General features: G+C 31.7%; 1 protein-coding gene and 1 pseudogene across 2 annotated transcripts; both read right to left on the bottom strand.

The window, feature by feature from the left end:
• Positions 1–554: 554 nt before the first annotated feature.
• LOC123917661 lies at positions 555–6,390 on the bottom strand (annotated as a pseudogene).
• Positions 6,391–10,588: 4,198 nt separating this feature from the next.
• On the bottom strand, positions 10,589–18,008 carry LOC123917660 (ABC transporter G family member 15-like). Of its 2 annotated transcripts, XM_045969437.1 has the most exons (10): positions 17,701–17,781; positions 17,297–17,575; positions 14,416–14,495; positions 13,598–14,059; positions 13,368–13,490; positions 12,854–12,985; positions 12,401–12,685; positions 11,511–11,783; positions 11,310–11,417; positions 10,589–11,161 (listed from the first exon to the last, which is right to left on the bottom strand). In XM_045969437.1, the coding sequence occupies exons 2-10, from the start codon at positions 17,550–17,552 to the stop codon at positions 10,802–10,804; spliced, it is 2,079 nt and encodes a 692-aa protein (XP_045825393.1). In that variant the 5' UTR covers positions 17,553–17,575; positions 17,701–17,781; the 3' UTR covers positions 10,589–10,801. The 2 variants fall into 2 exon arrangements, with proteins under 2 accessions (XP_045825393.1, XP_045825392.1); XM_045969436.1 differs by having other exon boundaries at positions 17,297–18,008.
• Between the last annotated feature and the right edge of the window lie 1,066 nt (positions 18,009–19,074).

Here is a 19,074-nt window from a genome sequence, read left to right as displayed (position 1 = left end):
AATTATTTCTTAGGCACATTTACAATAAGTAAAAAAATAATTAATGTGCCAAATTTTTTATTTATTTATTTGTGTGTGCGTCTAAATGTTTGTGATCATGCAAGACTTTCTCTAATCAATGAGGTGTAGATCCGAGTACACCTTAATTTTCAAAAGATTATTAAAAAAAATTAATTTAAAAGTTGCACATATGACTCTAAATATTGCATTTTACACACCCTAAATTTTTGCTGCACCTCCGACGCAAGAGTTCCAAACCACTTTCAGTTTCACATTACACACTTCTCTCTAAACCTAAAATATCTCGATTCAAAAACTTAATAAATTCATCACGTTCATTTGTTGCTTAATCTTGTTTTTTGAATGAGTTGCATTATTATAACATTTATTTATAATCATTGTAAACAAAACATGTAGTGAGTGCCACCACCATTTCCTAAGATATGTTCATCTGTAACATATAAAATCAACAAAAATACATTTGAAGAAATAATATTGTGATCATATGACTAAACATATGTAAAACTTGTCTATATTATGGATAAAACATATTGTGATCCTATTAAATAATTATATAGATTATATAGATAAAAAATCCATTACAGTTTCAACTTCTTATAGTTCAAAAAAGCAGCACAGATGCCTCAAAATTGTGTGCTAGCTATTCTATCATCTCGTCCTCAACCACAAATCCGAGTATTCGTGCTTTTTCAAACTAAAAAGAATGAGAAGATAAAAAAAAAATTGCATATATGCCACCACACCCAGAGTAGGAAACTCCATTGCCATTTTTTTTCAAGTTGATGACATATTTTGCATAAAAAGAATTTAACAAGGTGGCCAGATGCTTCCCAACAGCACAAATTTAATGCATAAAATCTTAGTATGTGCAGTTCAATCAGTTGGCACAGTGCAAAGCAATCCATGTCCTAGACTATGCTCCAAAGGATACATGGTTGTGCTCTTCACATACCTCATATGATCAAGTGCTGCCTTTCGGAGTTTTGAAACTGCATTTAAATTTCTTTTAACTTGCTTCTTAAGTATGGAACATGAATGCAATGGATCTTCAGATCCCGCTCCAAATCTCCTGTGAAAATCATAATGAATTGAGAAAGTCCAACTAGTTTAAGATGTAATCAATCTACACACAAAGTCAAGCTCAAGTAACAACTAATAATAGGCTATGTGTGATCAGACAACTGAAGGATAACATTAGGCATTCAGGATCAATATTACATGCCAATAGAGAAAACTAATGGCTTGTAGGACTGAATGACTGATGCCACATGAAATTTTGTCTACTCATAAGTCATAAACACCCTTCAACTCATGAACATGACTTACAAAGTACTCCATATTATATTTCACAGTTTCAGTTGTCTTAATAGGAGCATGAGCTAAGAAACTAGGATATTTGATACTACAATTATTCTTAAGAGAAGCAACATAAAAACCATTCATGAGTTTTCATCTAACAGCTTAAACTTCTGAATGGTTGCTTCATTACAATTATACATAAGGTCCATAGCTATACAAAATGTTTTAAGGGGAAATAAAGAAAAAATTGGGGGAAGTGGGATTCATTTACCTTAGTAATTTCTCCGAGGCAATCCTAGCAGCCCTAATAATACGGGGGCTTGGAACCCATTTTACCACACGGTTTGGATCGGCTCTCATGGGAGAATGGATTTTGATCAGCTTAACAATGAAGATGAAGGTAGAGAAGGTCAATGATTGGAAAAACAAGAAACATGATTATACTCATACTGCTAGGCACCAAGTCAATACAAAATAAACACCATTTGCTTATGATTTATACAACATTAGTGGAACACTTCAATAATTGACATAATTATAGGTTAAAAAATATATATGCATAATTCTCAGCCTACAACAGGAAAATCTTTCTTTTCCTTATGCACCGAATGAAAGTCATCATTATCATTTGAACCTACGAACTCTAGAACTTTAATTATCTTCGTCAGGGGAGTAGCCTTGTACAACCATGATGTAGCCTTGACTACCCTTTTTTTTTCTTTTTCTTCAGAACAAGTTGATATATTTTTATATTTAGCTACCCTAATAATATATATTTGGCTACCCCAAACAAGTTTACTTGTTAACATTTAGTAGAAACAGAGAGAGGTTTCGGAAAACTATCACTTTGATAAATTTATTCATTTTGTTTTGACACTTGCTGTCTCTACAGCAATGAAAATTGTCAATACAAGACTCAAACAAAATGGACGATGAGTTTCTTGTAAATAACTTAATTGTTTGCATTGGAAAAGACATGTTAATCTGTTTAGTACAGCATTAATTATGGATGAATTTGACTCCTTGAAGTGTTGTCAAACTCAACTTTCCTAAATATCTATTGCCAGTTTTTTATTCTTGTGTTGCTTTAATATATTAATTTTAAAAGTATGTTTTATTTTATATTTATTTTTGGCCCCTCGAAAAATTTATGCTATCTCCCACCACTGATCTTCATGTTGCTAAATTTAATTGTTTCTAAATGCTTTCTACTAGCAGTAATAAGTATAGTTTACGTACTCCCAGACACTCCATCATCTGGTAATAAGCTCTACCATGCAACGGTGTATGGCCTTGACGAGATTCAGAGAAATATCTTGTCCTGAAATAAATTTATAAGGCCTACTGATCAAGTAATCACATTTCAAAAAAAGTAGTTAACCAGAAATACTAATTTCCAACAAATAATTTATTACCATTATTTATAACCAGGATCTACAGTGAAACCATAGATATCCACTGAATCACACATGGAGAGGGCAAATTCAAGAGCCTTGAGCCCAGTTCCTTTCGCGGCTGAACCAAAGGAAGCACCTAGCATCAGATATACAGGATTTTTTATAGGAAGTTCCTGCAAAAGACAAGCCGATTGCTTTGCAAATGGGCATATGGAATATGTGGCAGAACAAATAAAGTATCATGGAAGGTGGTTTCCATTGATAAGCAAACATACCTTGATCATTTTGTTCATGATGTCATGAATGGTTGTTTTTACTATCAAGACTTCTTTTCTTTGCTCTACAGAAACAGCATATATGTAAGGCTCTAGTAATTCACAGTGGCATTGTAACAAGTGGAACTCATATTATAACAATTAGTAATACCATCTAATTCTACAACTTTATCCAGTGCTTTGGCAGATCCTCGATTTAGAAGACGAAATGTGCTTTTCCTACCCACATATTCAGTATAGTTCTGCAGTTGGGAATATAAATTAGTGGGCAAGGTCTTTTTTTTTGCGACAAAAATAGAAAGAAAAGCAGAAAAACATTGCTGATCAGCTAACCTTTGTTGGAGCGCCATTTTCTCTTAAGACGGCATCATAACCATCTATCTCCTTTCCAAATTTTGTTTTCAAGAGATCTCCCGAATTACCAATTACAGCACAACGCCCATACTGTCTAGGGAAGTATGGTGGTGTTTCAGGGAGCACTAGTGAAAGTTTCTCCATGCACAAGGTCCTGTTTTCACAGTGGTTGCTACAACACAGAAGAATCCTATTTGTGAGATTTTATACTAAATTCAATTTCCTTCGTAACAACTCCTGATTTTATAACTATACGTAATTATAAATGGATAAACATGGAATATGGTAATTATGTTATACATTGAGATTGAGAAACCTATGTTGCATTTAGCAATCAAGGTAGAGTGGAAGAGTTGCCATAAGAAAAGGTTTTATCACTTCTATAAGAGCAAGAGAATGCTAGATTATAGGCCGAACCTTGTAATATTGTGCGACACAAGTCTACTTATTTCCTATCGTTTAGTTGTCATGTCACACAACTAATTCTATTGACGGGGTTCGCTTCACAACATCAAAATAAAAGTCTTAAAATAGACAAATTGACAGATTGTCCAAGTTCACATGATAGACCATATCCCTTCCTTCAGGATGAAGAGCTCAATGCCAAAATCTACTGCCTTTTCAGACCACTTGAGGTTTTGAAATTCGCATAACCTTTGTGGGAATTTATAATAAACTATATAGAGTATACTAATACTATGCTCCGTATACTTTCATACTTCATTTCTAATAAATGAATAAATTAAAATGCAATTTAATTTGGCTTTCTTCCTTATAGGCTACTATTTTTCAATGATTAAATAATTGTTTAGTAAAATCCAGATGCACATTTACTCACAGATTAATTCCTTTATTGATCCTACGCCATGCATACTCCTCCCATCCATTTGGTAAAGAATCAATGAATTCCTTGGTGAGTATAGTGGTGCTGTTTCGCACCTGAGCAGTCGTTACACACAACAATAAAATGTTAGGCATACATCATAAATTCCTTCTACAACACTTTAAAAAATTAATAAAAGAAAGCTGACATCAATGCCTATAAGATGGTATGGGTAATTGAGAAGTGTTGCGGCACACTACAAAATATATATTTAGATAGTCTAATAGCAGCATCTATAAAATAAATAGAACATCAAAAGCATCTGCGAGATCTATATTTACGGGTATTCACAATCGCAAATTACACAAACCAAGTTGCTTACCTGTTCCCATGTGGCGACAGCTTCACATAGATTAAAATCAAAAGATAGAGCTTCAAGTTCACCAGTTTTGGGATCTCTCTGTCAATACAGAAAGCTCCATCAGTCAACAATCGCAACAATTGTTTAACTACTTATAAATCACATGTGACTAAGTAAATGTATATATCACTATTCATACTTTCAAATATGAGGAAACAATTTCCTCTGGATTCTAGGTTGTCATAATTAACATATTTTTGAGGACCATATACGCAATATTTTATATTACATCATAGAATAAAGTCAGTGAATGTAACCAAAAAAGAATAAGGTCAGTGAATGCATGGGAATATTTACCCATTTGGGGATGGTGTCGCTAGGAAAACTTATCGTGGTTTGACAATAATCACTGCCGCTAGCTGCTTTCAGACCAAGTCCATTTGCACTCTGCACAAAAATTGGCTACTCAGTCAAATCGTCCAAATAATTCATAGTACAAGATTGGAAGATTGAGACTATAAGAAAAACAACCTAAGCTCCAAAATAAATACCACAACACAACCAATTTTGATAAACTGCTCCCTCTGGTCCTTCATATAAGAGAAAGTTTACTTTTTAGATTCAATGAGAATCTAATGTATCTGGTCTATATTATAGACCAGATACATTCTATATTATAGACCAGATACATTCTTCTTAACCAATTTTCATAAAATTTTACAACTCACGGGCATAATCCTATCGAGGAAAACATAGCTTTAAACATTTAAAAATAGTCTCCTGACATTCAATTCAAGAGTTTTCCCTAACCATTACCAGAGGTCCAGTATTTTTATTTTTTTTAAGCGGCTAATGTTAGTTTGTTAGATTAATATATTTCTCTTCACCAGGAATTGAGCTACCCAGCCACCCGAAAATAATGTGGATGTCAAGGGCCTTCTGATTGGTGAATTTAGTATTCAACTACTCTATTTAACAATCAAAACATTGTTGGCATCCAATCAAGACCAAATCGCGAAAATCAATACAAATCTGACTGAGACAAATGCAACAGCACAGAAAACAAAAGTAGAGAAGCGACTAACTAACGAGAAACCTTACCACAAACTTCTGGAAAGAGTTGTGGAGTGAAACCAAAGATTCAGTTTCTTCATTTGTGAGGTGATAACTGGGACTGGGATCTGTATTACAAAAAAAATTGAATGAAAAAAAAAAATCTTAGAATTTGAAAAAGATATTATAATACATTATTGTACATACATACATACATACATACATACATACATACATACATACATACATACATACATACATACATACATACATACATACATACATACATACATACATACATACATACATACATACATACATACATACATACATACATACATACATACATACATACATACATACATACATACATACATACATACATACATACATACATACATACATACATACATACATACATACATACATACATACATACATACATACATACATACATACATACATACATACATACATACATACATACATACATACATACATACATACATACATACATACATACATACAGATGGATTGGAGAGTCCAGTGATGTAAATGGAAATGGCTGCAAATCCAGATGCTAAAGCAAGCAACAACCCCAATCGAAGAACCCTCATTGATGTACTGAGATAATAAAGGGATTAGGGTTTATAGAGATTGAGAATTGTTTGAGATTGAACACAAATGAAGTGTGATCGAGATTGATGAACACAAATTTGCCGCGTAAAATTTTCCAGAAATTGGCCTCATTGGGTTTCCACTATTCAATTTTATGAAATTAAATTTAATTTCAATTTCAAGAATAACGCTTTCCCTTGTAAAAAGTGAAAGAAAAAAAGTCCTCTTGTATATCCCTTTTCCTTCAATTTACTACGCTACCGTCTCAAAATAATTATCATATTTTAGCGTTGCACACTTGATGATGCATAATTTTGATCGTGAATATTTTTTGTTGCGTATTATTAAAAATTGATATTTTGATAGTACTCATCGAGACAAATCTAACAAAATCTCATATGCTAATATTTATCTTTATATGTTAGTAAAAAAATATGGTTAAAGTAACTTCTATGAATAGTGCACACAGTCAAATTGTGACAATTATATTAAGATGGAAGGAGTAATTAATTATTTCAAAAAAAATTTACTAATTAAATTTCTTTTGACGGAAACATTTACTAATTAATTAAAGCATCCTTTTGTTTCCAATTGTATACAATATCTTTTAAATTGTATTTAAGAAAAGTCTTGCTAATAATTCAAAAGTAGAAATTTTCTTTTAAATATTGTTGAAATTAAAAATAAAAAAAAAAATATTGTGATCAAGTTTAAAAAGTGAATAAGATGTATGAATATGATAAAATATTAAAAATATTTCTTTTTTGAATCACTAACAAAATTAAGTAACTACTAAATTGATTTTCGCGATTGTATTGATTTTAGTAGTTTACAAAGATAAAAACATTAAATGTGTTGATTTAGAGTAATTTGAGATCGAGTTACAAAGAAATGTTTTTATCCGACATTTCTTTTTTGAATCACTAACAAAATTAAGTAAACTACTAAATTGTCCATATCTTTGTAACTCGATCTCAAATTAGTCTTTTTCTTTGCTAAACGTTACTCATTTTGCTCCTTAGGATGACATTCGTTTTCTAATACCATTAAATGCATTGATTTAGAGTATTAAGTGTCATGTACACAATGACATCACGTAATTTTAGTAGCAAGTAGTCAATAATCAATTTAATTAAGTTTACAAGTCAATTCCACCTAATTAAAATTAGTTGAGGTAAAAACTCGAGTTTAACTATATTAATTCTCTAAGGGACCAAATGACTTATTCCTTAAAGAGTTAAAGGTCCAAATACCATTGATATTGATATAGAGGTGTTATAAGTTTAACTAATTAACTGTTTGCTTGTTTTTTCATGTTTTTGGTACTGAATATTGTAACGACCCAAAATTTAGTATTCGTTATTTAATTATTTTATTACGCGAGGGCGTGATTTATAATTAAATTATTAAGCGGCGAATAATCATTTAGCGAGAACGTAAGTTAATGAGCGAGAAGTTATGTTGTTTGGGCCTTTGGGCGTGGAATAGGCATTGGGCCTAAGCCAAGTGGGCTTGGATCCATGAGAATAGAGAGAGCTATAAGTAGCAAGTCAACCAATGAATAGTCTCATAAGTTGCAATTCTTGAGAAAGAGCAAGAGAAGGAGCTCATGAGGGAGAGGGAGAGCTCGTGGGAGAGAAAGAGAAGAGCAAGCTTGTGGATTCGTCGAGCTAAGGTACGAGAGTTAGATTACATATTCGTGAGTGATTCGAAAGAGGGGAGGATGTCGATTCCTCCATTCCCAAACTCTTTCCACTCTATTTTCTTGTGGGTTTTGTGGGTGATTTTCTTAATGGAAAATGGATTCTTTTGATCCTAACATGTGTAGTGAACTCATGGTAGATGAGGTAAACAACTTTGGGGAGTTGAAAGTGGGTATATGTAGATGTTTGATCAATGATTTGCATGTTTTGTTAAACTTGCTTAAAATGCAAGAAATTGGTATGAATTTGTTTGTGTGATGTATGTGGGTGTTTGTGAGTGTTAATTAATGTTCATAGGTACCATATATGCTTGAATTAGCTGTTTATAAGAATTTCTAACATGTCTAGATGGATTTTTGAGTGGATTCCATGTTAAACCGCCTTAGAGAAACTCAAGAACAGATATTTTTCTGGTATAGTTCGCTAAGCGACCAGGAGTTCGCTGTAGCGAACAGGTTCGCTGAAGCTCGCCAATGCTCGCCATGAGCAGGTGACTTCCTGGTGAGGTTCGCCATGTCTCGCTGTGGCTTCGCTTAGCGAAGGCCTCTGTGACAGCAATTTTTGTTGATGTTTGTAAGTGTAATTAGGCACTTGTAACATGGTTTAAGGGTATCCTTACATGATTGTTGATACATGTTGATACTGTTAATGCTTATTGTTAATCGTTATATGATTGATAAACGTGTATGCAATAAGTTGTAGCTTAAAGTGAGCAATGTGATGTTTTAGCATTAAATTGCAATGTTAAGGAAATGATGTGTGTTTTATGACATAAGTGTAAATGAAACTTTATGTGTATAAAAATGGTTATGCAGATAATTATCATGTGAATAATTATGATTGGAGTGATAGGATATTGTGTTATCCTAATGTGTTAGATGTCGGAATTGTGTTTCCGCATCAGTGAATGAATAGCTTCGAGCTAGATAGCGTCATGTATTAGATGTGTTTAAAAGTAATCATGCATTCATGAATAATTGTGTTATGGGAATCATGTGAATTCCAATAATTGATGAAAATGGATTATGTTTATGAAAAGTGGCCGAAGATGGGATTATGTTATCCGAGATCTGGAGCCCATATCCAAACATGATATAAAACTGTGTGACTCCTCTTTATGGGAGAGATGGTTGATGATAACCATATCCTACATGATATAAAACTGTTATTGAGCTTATCCAAGGGAGATAAGGTGGTTCGGTAAGTTCCGACGCATCCAACAAGATGTAAAACTGGGTTCATCTTAAATGGGGTGAATAGCAGCATCCAACAAGATGTAAAACTGGGTTCATCTTAAATGGGGTGAATAGCAGCATCCAACATGATGTAAAACTGGTTTGGTCCACCATTGGTGAGACGCTTATCCAGCAAGATATAAAACTGTTCTTGGTCCACCGTTGGTGAGACGCCTTGGTACCACATGCATTAGTCGTGTCTAGGGATGGCATGACATTGGATAATTGGCATTAGATGCATTAGGGTAAATGCACATGTATTTGATAATTGTTATGTGACATTATCTGATTGGATTGTAATGTGTTTTCCGTATGTGTTAAGCTTTGGTATTTACTAATTGTTTAATACTGTGATTGTTGCCATGTCTTGGTATATGAGCAGAGTCCGTCATGACTATAAAATGAACACTTTGGTAGTGTCCGAGAAGACGTGAAACTATATGATTGGTGTGTTTTGTAAATGAATGATTAATTGGTAGTCGTATTTGACGATGTATGTGCGTGAGTTAGAAATGTATGATAGCGTGTGAAGTGTGTAGTATACTACTCACACTTATATTTATGTTTATGTTTTCTAACTCTCTGCTTTGTGTTAATTGCTGGACCTTTGGGGGTCCAGGTTGACAGGTTATGTGTTAGCCTCGTCCGAGTGCAATGGTGAAGCTCTGCTCTGATTGAGACACGGGAAAAAGGGGTTTTTATATGTATATGCATGTAGTCCTCTTAGTATACTCTGTTGGTCTTAAGCTTTCATTTGAAAAGTATCCGTTTTGTATAACTAATAACGCATCGTTCGATGCGAGGTTTTGTTTTTAGTTCATTCGAATATTTTACTAGATAAATGTATTAGTATTATCTTTGAATGAAGTTTGTGATATTCAAACCAGCGCTTTATAAATCAGATTTTCAATTTTTCCGCTGCGTATTTTCGAAAAAGATTTTATAAAGGCAGAGTTAATTAAATAACGGGTTTGGGTGTTACAAATATCCATGAAATTACTTTAAGTTATCATTTAACTTAAATATACCAACATGTACATGTAAACATGTTTTTTAAATATGTCTAGTCGTAGTGAAGATTAGTAGTTAAAATTTTACCTCTTAAAATGAATAGGTGAAAATTTTAGATTTGAATTCTAACTCATACATATTATAATATATCTACCAACTGAACTATGTTGATCCTAATTTATTATTTTGATAGCTTATAACTAAATAGATTTTAGAAGGTACAAATAAATTATATGAACCATAACCAGGCATGGTATATATAGGATAGGATAAATTTCTTGTAGTTAATATCATATCAACATTGTTCAAGTAGGTATATATTAGTCCAAACAAAGCTTTAACCTGATACTCATAATGCTAAGACAATAAGAGATGCCAGCATTTATACAAGACATTATTCAAGCTCAGATAATTTAATTTAATTTAAAAATAAATAAATTGTAATCCAAGGACACAATATCCCATTTTTCTTATCTTAATTGAAACAGTTATAAAACATTTCCTCTGTAGTCTATACATAAAGCTAACAAAACAAATGCAAATAATTATGTGTGTTAAATAAATAAACCATATAAAAGCAACTAATATCTAAAAATCCAACAGAATTTAATCATATAAGTATATATAAAATATTTCTCTGTGGTTCTTCTTCTAGTTGTGGAGTGGAGAATTAAGACCCTCTTGAGAAGATAGTGAATGAAGTGGTTGATGCCTTAGTGAAGGAAAATTTGGCATGTTCCTAAAAGAAGGTCTTTTTTCAAGCTGTTGTATGGTTCTTTTGGCATAAAGTGTTTTAAATAATGGTGATGCTCTTTCTTTGAACTTGAGAATAATAAAGAAAAGTAGCCTGTAACATATGAGAATGATTAAAAGTGCTGTTAAGTCCCACCATTTGGAATGGCTTAATTCAATCCCTAACATGTGTGTTATCACATATTCTCCTGTTAGTTTTGGATCACCAGGGATTAGTGGATCAAACTCTAGTCCAAGTAAGTCATTCTTGTATGAACCCTGCATCCAAATTTATAGTTAATTAATTAATTAATCAAACTTTATGAAGCACAGACACAAACACACACCAGACAGGATACTGCACTTGATTTTAGTCAGAATTTGTGACCATATACTCAAACAAACACTTAGTAAGAACGAAAATTACCTGTATCGCCCATGCACCATAACTAATATATGAAATCGGATAGCGCCAAACCGCTTTTGGAAGATCAGATAGTAACCTAAAGAATCCAGAGGTCATCATCATGATTCCCTGCATGGAAAAACAATAATATGAAAAATTAACACTTGTGGATCATGTGGTATGTTAATTTCAAGTAGAAATTTTGTATCCATTTTTTCTTACAATGATTCCAGCTCCTGTAATGATCCCCATGAGGAAATTTGGAACAAGTGAAGCTACAACCATCATGAGACTCTCAATCACTGAGATACAGCCATAGATATTCAGAGTGAAAAACACAAAGTGAATGAATCCTGGCCTGAATTTCACCATGTTATATGTGATTGTGCTAGAAGTAAGAGCAATAGCAACCAAGAATGGGAATGATGATAGAAAGTTTGCTAAAATATATGCTGCTACACCGTAATATCCATTCATCCTTTCGCGATAAAAAACCTGTTTCATATATATAAGTTGAATAAGCGCTTATCATACAAGAACTTGTGGATAATTTGTTTATACATATGCTATCTAAAATAGCTTATGAAAATGAATTGAAAATAATTTATAGACTTAACATAAGCTACTTTCGGAGGCTCAACCAAAAGACTTATACAAGTGTTTATGTCATAGAATTTGTTTGGATATACAGCTTAATTAAGCACTTATAGCATAAGCTCTTATCATATACTCCCTCCGGTCTTAAATATAAGTAAAAGTCAAAATGTATTTGGCTCAAATTTAGACTAAATACGTTTTGACTTTTGCTTATATCTAAGACCGGAGGGAGTAAGTGGTTATGTATATGCTATTTCTATAACAAAAGAAAGAATAACGTCAAACTATAAGTTGTTTAAGTTGAAAACAGCTTAAAACATGTCATAAGTTGTTCTCTCAAACAATCTCACATGTGTTTATGTCAGTAGATAAACTCAAATAAGTTAATCCAAACAAGCTCATATTCAAATATGCTCTTCCATACACTTTTAAAGTAATGATACTATATCAGTTTATAAACTCAGATTATTGACTTAAATAAGTGGTTTCATTTCTTTGAATTAAATTATTTTCACCTTCATTTCTTCAATGAAAGATGGAAAGCCTCCAATTGACATGAAAGTCATAAACCCTGATATAAATGCACCACATGCGCCACGAGCCAAGATGGAAGTATAGCTATAGCCAACATCAAAATAGATTGTTCCAACACATATAGATACAATGATGTAGATTATAATCCTCAACCAATAGTAACCAACATCTCTAGACATGTTCACAAATGATCTCCTTGTCAATGTAGTGAGTTGCTTCCACCAACTAGCTTGGCTTCCAAGTTGTGTCTCAGCTTCAAGCCCTTCCTGTTAATACATTTATCACTAATAGAATCAATATATGAAGCATTGACACAAACATGGACACGAGATGCGACACTGAGACCGAGAGAATATCCTATGGATTTATTTAGTTCAGCATAGAGATCAGTTGAATTATATTAATGAAATGTAGAGCTAAGTAGAAATGCATACATGGGTTGATAGTTCTTGAATCTTGTCTTTTAACCTTTTGGCGTATGACGAACGCCTGAATCTCTCAACTAGCATTGACTTAATCTGTGCTGTAGCCAAATTCTCGAAAGGATCTGCTGAATTTGGAACATCCTAATAAGGAAAAAATTGAAAGAAACAAATCCATGTCAGTGTTTGTTCAATATCATATAGTAGTAAGAGCTAAGGTATTACAACTTTCTACAATTGACGAAGAAATGAGGCTTAACTCTGCATAAGCTGAAAACAACTTACGACATTAACCTATCTAGATTAGTTTGTAAAATTAAGCTGAAAACAATTAACGAACATATCATAAAGTAAGCAGAAAACAACTTATCGCCATTTCATAAGCTACTTCAAACGTATACATTAATGCTAATGACATAATATAAGCTCTTCCAAAAGATTATAAGTGGTATGAATATATGATTAATCATCTAATACCTCAAAGCATATGATTATAAAAAAATAAAAAACTATAAATGATACATACAGGAATTCTTTGAGATCCCTTTAGTGTAGCCGTGACAACGTCGAAATCAGAATTGATACATCTTAGGAAGTGATCAGAAGGATTTCTTTTACGCGGACAAGGGAAACCGGCCTCAGCAAAAAACTGCACAAGAAATCAAAAAATGAAAACCTGTACATATATTTGCAGACGCACCAAAAACATATTTAAATCTATAGATATACATATTTGAGATCAAATTATATCCATACCTCTATTGCCTTTTTGGCTTCACCAAAATAAACAGTTTCGCCACTAGAGAGCAAGAAAAGATCATCAAAAAGTGCAAAGACTTCACTACTTGGCTGATGAATAGAAGAAATAACAGTCCTTCCATCGCGAGCAACATTTCTAAGAGTTTGAACAACAAAAAACGCAGAGGCGCTATCTAAACCACTGGTAGGTTCATCGAGAAACAATAATCGAGGCCTTGTGAGAATCTCAAGTGCAATGCTAGTTCTTTTCCTTTCACCACCACTTATACCTCTCAAATGCCAGTTACCTATTAACGTATCAGCGCAATCGTGAAGACCCATTTCTGTGATTGTTCCTTCGATTATGTCGTCAACTTCTTCTTTGGGCATCGATGTTGGAAGACGTAGGTGTGCTGAATATGTTATTGTTTCCCTTACTGTAAGTGTTCCCATTAACACATCCTCTTGTGTTACGTATGCCTGAAGTTAATTTCAATATCAATTTAGATGCATGTACATTGAGAATTAACATATTGAAATTTACTACTAGTACTTTATAAGTTAATCTCTCCGACCTTAATTTAATTATAAGCAAATATTCACTTTTTAAATTCATTGAATAACTGATGAAACTTTTATATATTAAAGGTCAGATACATCAGTTAATTAAGGCCAAAGTAATTTATATACATGGTTAATCATTTCCTTTGGATGATTAGGATATAACAAGACATTGCAATTCATTTAATCAACAACTGAACACAATTAACTACAATCTTAAACGTTATCACCCAAAATTTTCATGTGTAAATTTGATCATGTGTTACTGTACTTACAACAAAACCATAGCCTGGATTTTTTTTCTTCCCATTGATAAGAACATTTCCTGTCATGACCACATTTTTTGAGAGTCTACCTGTAACAATATCAAGACATTTAAATATTAAAAAATTTGTATTAAGTAAAGTAACACTGAAAAATATGTATCAATTATCAAATTCTATATGGATGATGGTTTTATTGATTAAACTTTGTTGTTCCTTTTTTATTTATGATGAGTTTTTCTTTTGCCCCCAGCTCATTTTCTCGCGCAACCAACGAATTTATAAAAATACCATCGTCCGCTATTTAGGTAGCGGATACATCCCAAAAATATCCTACCAAATTTATTGTTACTTAAGTAGCAGACAATATTTTTCAAAAATTTCTCATTTTTATAATGTTTGCTACTTAATGGAAACGTATTGGGCGCGTGAGAAACAGATAGGGCGGCGAAAGAAAATCTCATTTATGATACATGATTGTTAGGTTGAATGATCGGCCAAGATGAGACCAAAATCCATTACCAGTGCAAATAAGAATTTATGATATAAGATAAACTCTCCCAACCTCCCGAGATTCTTTTTAACCCCCGAAATTTCAATTTTGCCCTTGCAGAAAAATTCGGTACGCAGAAACCGGATTTTTTCTTAGTGCAAATTCAGAAAAAATTCGGTAAATAGAAACTGAATTTTTTTTTCAAGGCAAAAAAAATTCGATAAACATAAATCGAATTTTTATACAAGAGCAAAAACGGAAATCCAAGAAATAAAAAAGAAACATAGGGTGCAGGGGCGTCTCCGAGTTTTAGGAGGCTCTGTGCAAAATATAAAAGTGGCCCCTTAATAAAAAAAAATTAAAAAAATTATCGATTTAAAATGCATATAATATAAAAAAAAAACATTCTTGTAAACATATAAATTATCAATATTAAATCTTACATTAAATTAAATGGAACAAAAAATACAAAATAATTATCTTTGAATATAACGTCAAAAAGGAACATCATAATCTAAGATTAAATTTTATGCAAATATTAAAATGGACTAGAACTATATTTACGAGTATAGATAACTAATATATTGATACTCATGATATTTATGAACATTAACAATATATAACTATTATTTTAGGGCCTAAAAATTAATCTATTAATATACATCTGATATTTTATAGGTATAAATAATATATAAGTAATATTATAGGACCTCAAAATTTTGAGTTAAGACCCTCAAAATTGAGGCCCTATGCCGTCGCACACCTCGCACGTGCATGTGAACCTCCTCTGATAGGGTGGGTAGAGAATTTATCATATAAAAATCAACTACTGTATATGGTCCCAACTATATGGGCCATGGGGCTTTAAAGTGTATTTTGGCAATATTCATGTGATTTGATAATTGATCGATCATGCTAATCATCTCATCTACTTATGGTGAAAAAAAAATGAAAACATCACTGCATATGTCTTAAAGCCTTACTTATCAAATTGGTATATGACTAAACTAAGCTATGAAAGTGGTTAAAAGAAGTTTTCTTTTTGAAAAAATGCTTAAAAGTTTATAGAATATCTCAAAAAATACCTACATGATGATAAGATATTATTAAAAGCTTATATAAAAAAGAAACTTATAGTAATTGTCATAAAATTGAATATTATGTTAGAGGTTTTGAGTTCGATTATCAGCTTCATTGTAACAAAATAAAAGTTGTCCTCAAAGAGATTTATTTTATTAACCAAAGGCTTAAGAAAAAATACTCATAATAATTTATGAAATATACTTAATTAAACTTTTTAGATTAAATATATTCTTAAATAACTTCCGACTTTAATTATAAGTAAATTTTCTCATCTTAGAATCATTGAATAAGATTTTAAATGAACACACCTAGATTCTCATGCTCATTGAACATAATTAGGTTATGGTATTGAACATAATTTTCTAATCTAACAATTCCAACCACCAATATTTAAGATGTATCTGTAACATAAGCTGGAAAGTTACTACATCTTTTTTTGATTGAAGCTAGAGAGTTATTAACTTGTCCTTTTCAATGACAACTATCATAAAAATTTGAAGTAAATGTATGGAGACAAGAAACAGTTGCCACCACTACTTTGTTACCCAACTCCACAAAAAGAGCAAAACTCCAACACAGTAAAAAAAGATAAAAATTATTACAAAATCAAAATTCAATACTTTAAAAAGTTATACTACTATTATAAAACTCAAGTTTTTTTCCTTCTTGGTAATAATTATTTAAAAGTACTGTAGTTCACAAAAAAAACTATTCAAATATCATCAAAATAGCAATATAGTTTTGACTTTAGAGAATTGGTTTCTTGATGGTCCATATTTGTAATTCTTCATAATATTATTGGATAACAATATCATACCCCACCATAGACCAAACCATTAAAACAAGGGCCCTTTGTTGTGTCACTAGAGTTAAGATTAATTATTTTTTTTAAGGAAAAAAAAAAAAACAATTTAAGCTTCAAAGTTCAAACAATCCCAGAAAAAAAAAAGAAGCTCAAAATGGAAAGATCCAATATATTCAATTAGTATTGATTAATTATTATCCACCAATGGAAAAAAAAATATCTACCACCATAGAGAGAAACCAATAAAAAGTAACAATATTCTTACTTCCAAAAACAAGATATTGAGGTTTTAGAAAAACCTTTTGACTCATGTTTTGAACAATAGAAGAAGCACTATCAAAAAGAAAGAAACATATTATATACATGAACATATATAGAAGAATGAAAAAATTCTCTTTCTCAATATGCTCTAAGATCTCTCAACATGCTATGAAAATTTGAGGGGCCTTAGAACATATTAAAGAGCCTAAAGAAATTTTTTGAAAAGAATGAAGTAACTAGTTATGAATTACCTGCAAGTGAATCAAGCAAAGTGGATTTTCCAGAGCCAGAAGGGCCCATAATAGCCATGATTTTACCAGGCTCAGCAAAACCATTAAGCCCATTAAGTAACCTTTTAGTTGGTCCTTTTCCAAAATTTGGCAACATAACTCTTAAATCTTCCCATGCTAAAAAACTTCCTCTATCCATACCACAATATGTTTCATCTTCATTCTCATCCATGTTGCATCTTTTGTTGTTGCTACCACTTGCTGCTTCAATCTCCATTTTATGTTTATGATGATATGAAGCTAAAGAAGTTTGACTTAGATTTTATTATTATTATTATGTTGTAAGGGATAAACATAGAATAAGCTTAAAAGAGATAAGAAAAAAAAATGTAGAATAGATGTGCAACAAATACCAAATAACTAACCATTAATGCTGTACCAAATTAAACAGTAGCATGGAAAAATTATGAAGAGAGAGAAAAGACGGGAGAGTTAATGTTTTGGGTGTGAACGGATAGAAGGGTATGGGTGGCAAGTAAAGGAAATTAATGTGAGGGTTACTTATGGTTAGTTGGTTCAGTGATAATTGGTGTTGGATTTGATAGGAAAGATCACAGTTCGATTTTCATAATTGTAGTTCGTAGGAGATTGAAACTACTTGATGTCAGAATTGACTCCCATACCAGATTAGATAATTTAGTGGATATTAGTGGTGAAAAAATAAAATTAATGTGAGGGTTACATGTGCTTAGATGTACACCATATATACTTGTGATCAGTCACGCGAATGTGATATGAATGTTGCTGTTAGATTTTTCAAACCGTCTTTGTCTTTTGTACTAGCAACCTACTTTAGTGGGAAATTAGTTTTCTTAATTGAGCATATATTTTATCGGATAATGATTCACTTTTGCAGCAGTTCCATACAATTTTCCATGGTTGTTAATCTCAACCATTGAATTTAAATTGGATGGTTCAGATTAATAAATGATTTTATTGATTGATTTAGATCGGACGGTTTACGGTTGTAATATTGCGCAGAAAATCTATTTCCTATTTTTTCTATGAGATAGTATAAAGTTTCACACCCAATATTCAATTTATTTGGCAAGATATTTTAAGAAAACAAAATATAAAATTTTTAACTTGAAAAATGGTGTCTTCAAAAAAAAAATTGATAAATGGTGTATTCAGCATTTTCCAGTATTTTCGTGTCAAAAGAAAAGATGTTTTTTAAGTTAAGAAATTGTTATTTTTATTATAAATTTTTAATATTTTGTATTTTTCTTTTTTTATACAAATATTTTTATCTTTAACTAGTGTCTTACTATACTTGTTAATAGGATCCTATAAAAAATACTATATTATTTATTTGTGGACCGCATTATATATGAGTTTTTATTTTACAAAAATTAAGCAATTATAAACAATTTAAAATTCCACTTTTTCATAAAGTGAAGAAGTAGAGTTTACATAATTTGAACTCCAATTTTTACGTATAAAATGTAATATTTCTGTCAATTAAATTAAATTGACAAATTTTTTGCACCGATTTTCCTAATCATTAAAATTATTAAATTGTATGTATCTGTGACCTATTATTATCACAGCAACTCCATTTAAGTTTGAACGGTTCTGACTTAACTTATATAGAGAATTTATCTCTTTCACATTTTTCATGATTTGTCCTCAAATAATAGAGGCAAATACTTTTTGTTTTAGTTTTACCCAAACAAACTCTTACACTACCATCCATCATTACTTCATCCGTAACACTTTATAAGCAAAAATGCACTTTT

This window comes from Trifolium pratense, linkage group LG3 (genome assembly GCF_020283565.1).
Source record: "Trifolium pratense cultivar HEN17-A07 linkage group LG3, ARS_RC_1.1, whole genome shotgun sequence".
NCBI classification, from domain to species: Eukaryota; Viridiplantae; Streptophyta; class Magnoliopsida; order Fabales; family Fabaceae; genus Trifolium; species Trifolium pratense.
This window is presented reverse-complemented; position numbering and strand designations above follow the sequence as displayed.

Coding starts and splice junctions, on each gene's coding strand:
- LOC123917660 (XM_045969436.1), bottom strand. CDS start 17,552: ATGGAGATTGAAGCAGCAAGTGGTAGCAACAACAAAAGATGCAACATG. Junction 14,060..14,415: donor ATCCAGGCTATGGTTTTGTT/GTAAGTACAGTA, acceptor AATTAACTTCAG/GCATACGTAACACAAGAGGA. Junction 12,986..13,367: donor AGGGATCTCAAAGAATTCCT/GTATGTATCATT, acceptor TTTCCTTATTAG/GATGTTCCAAATTCAGCAGA.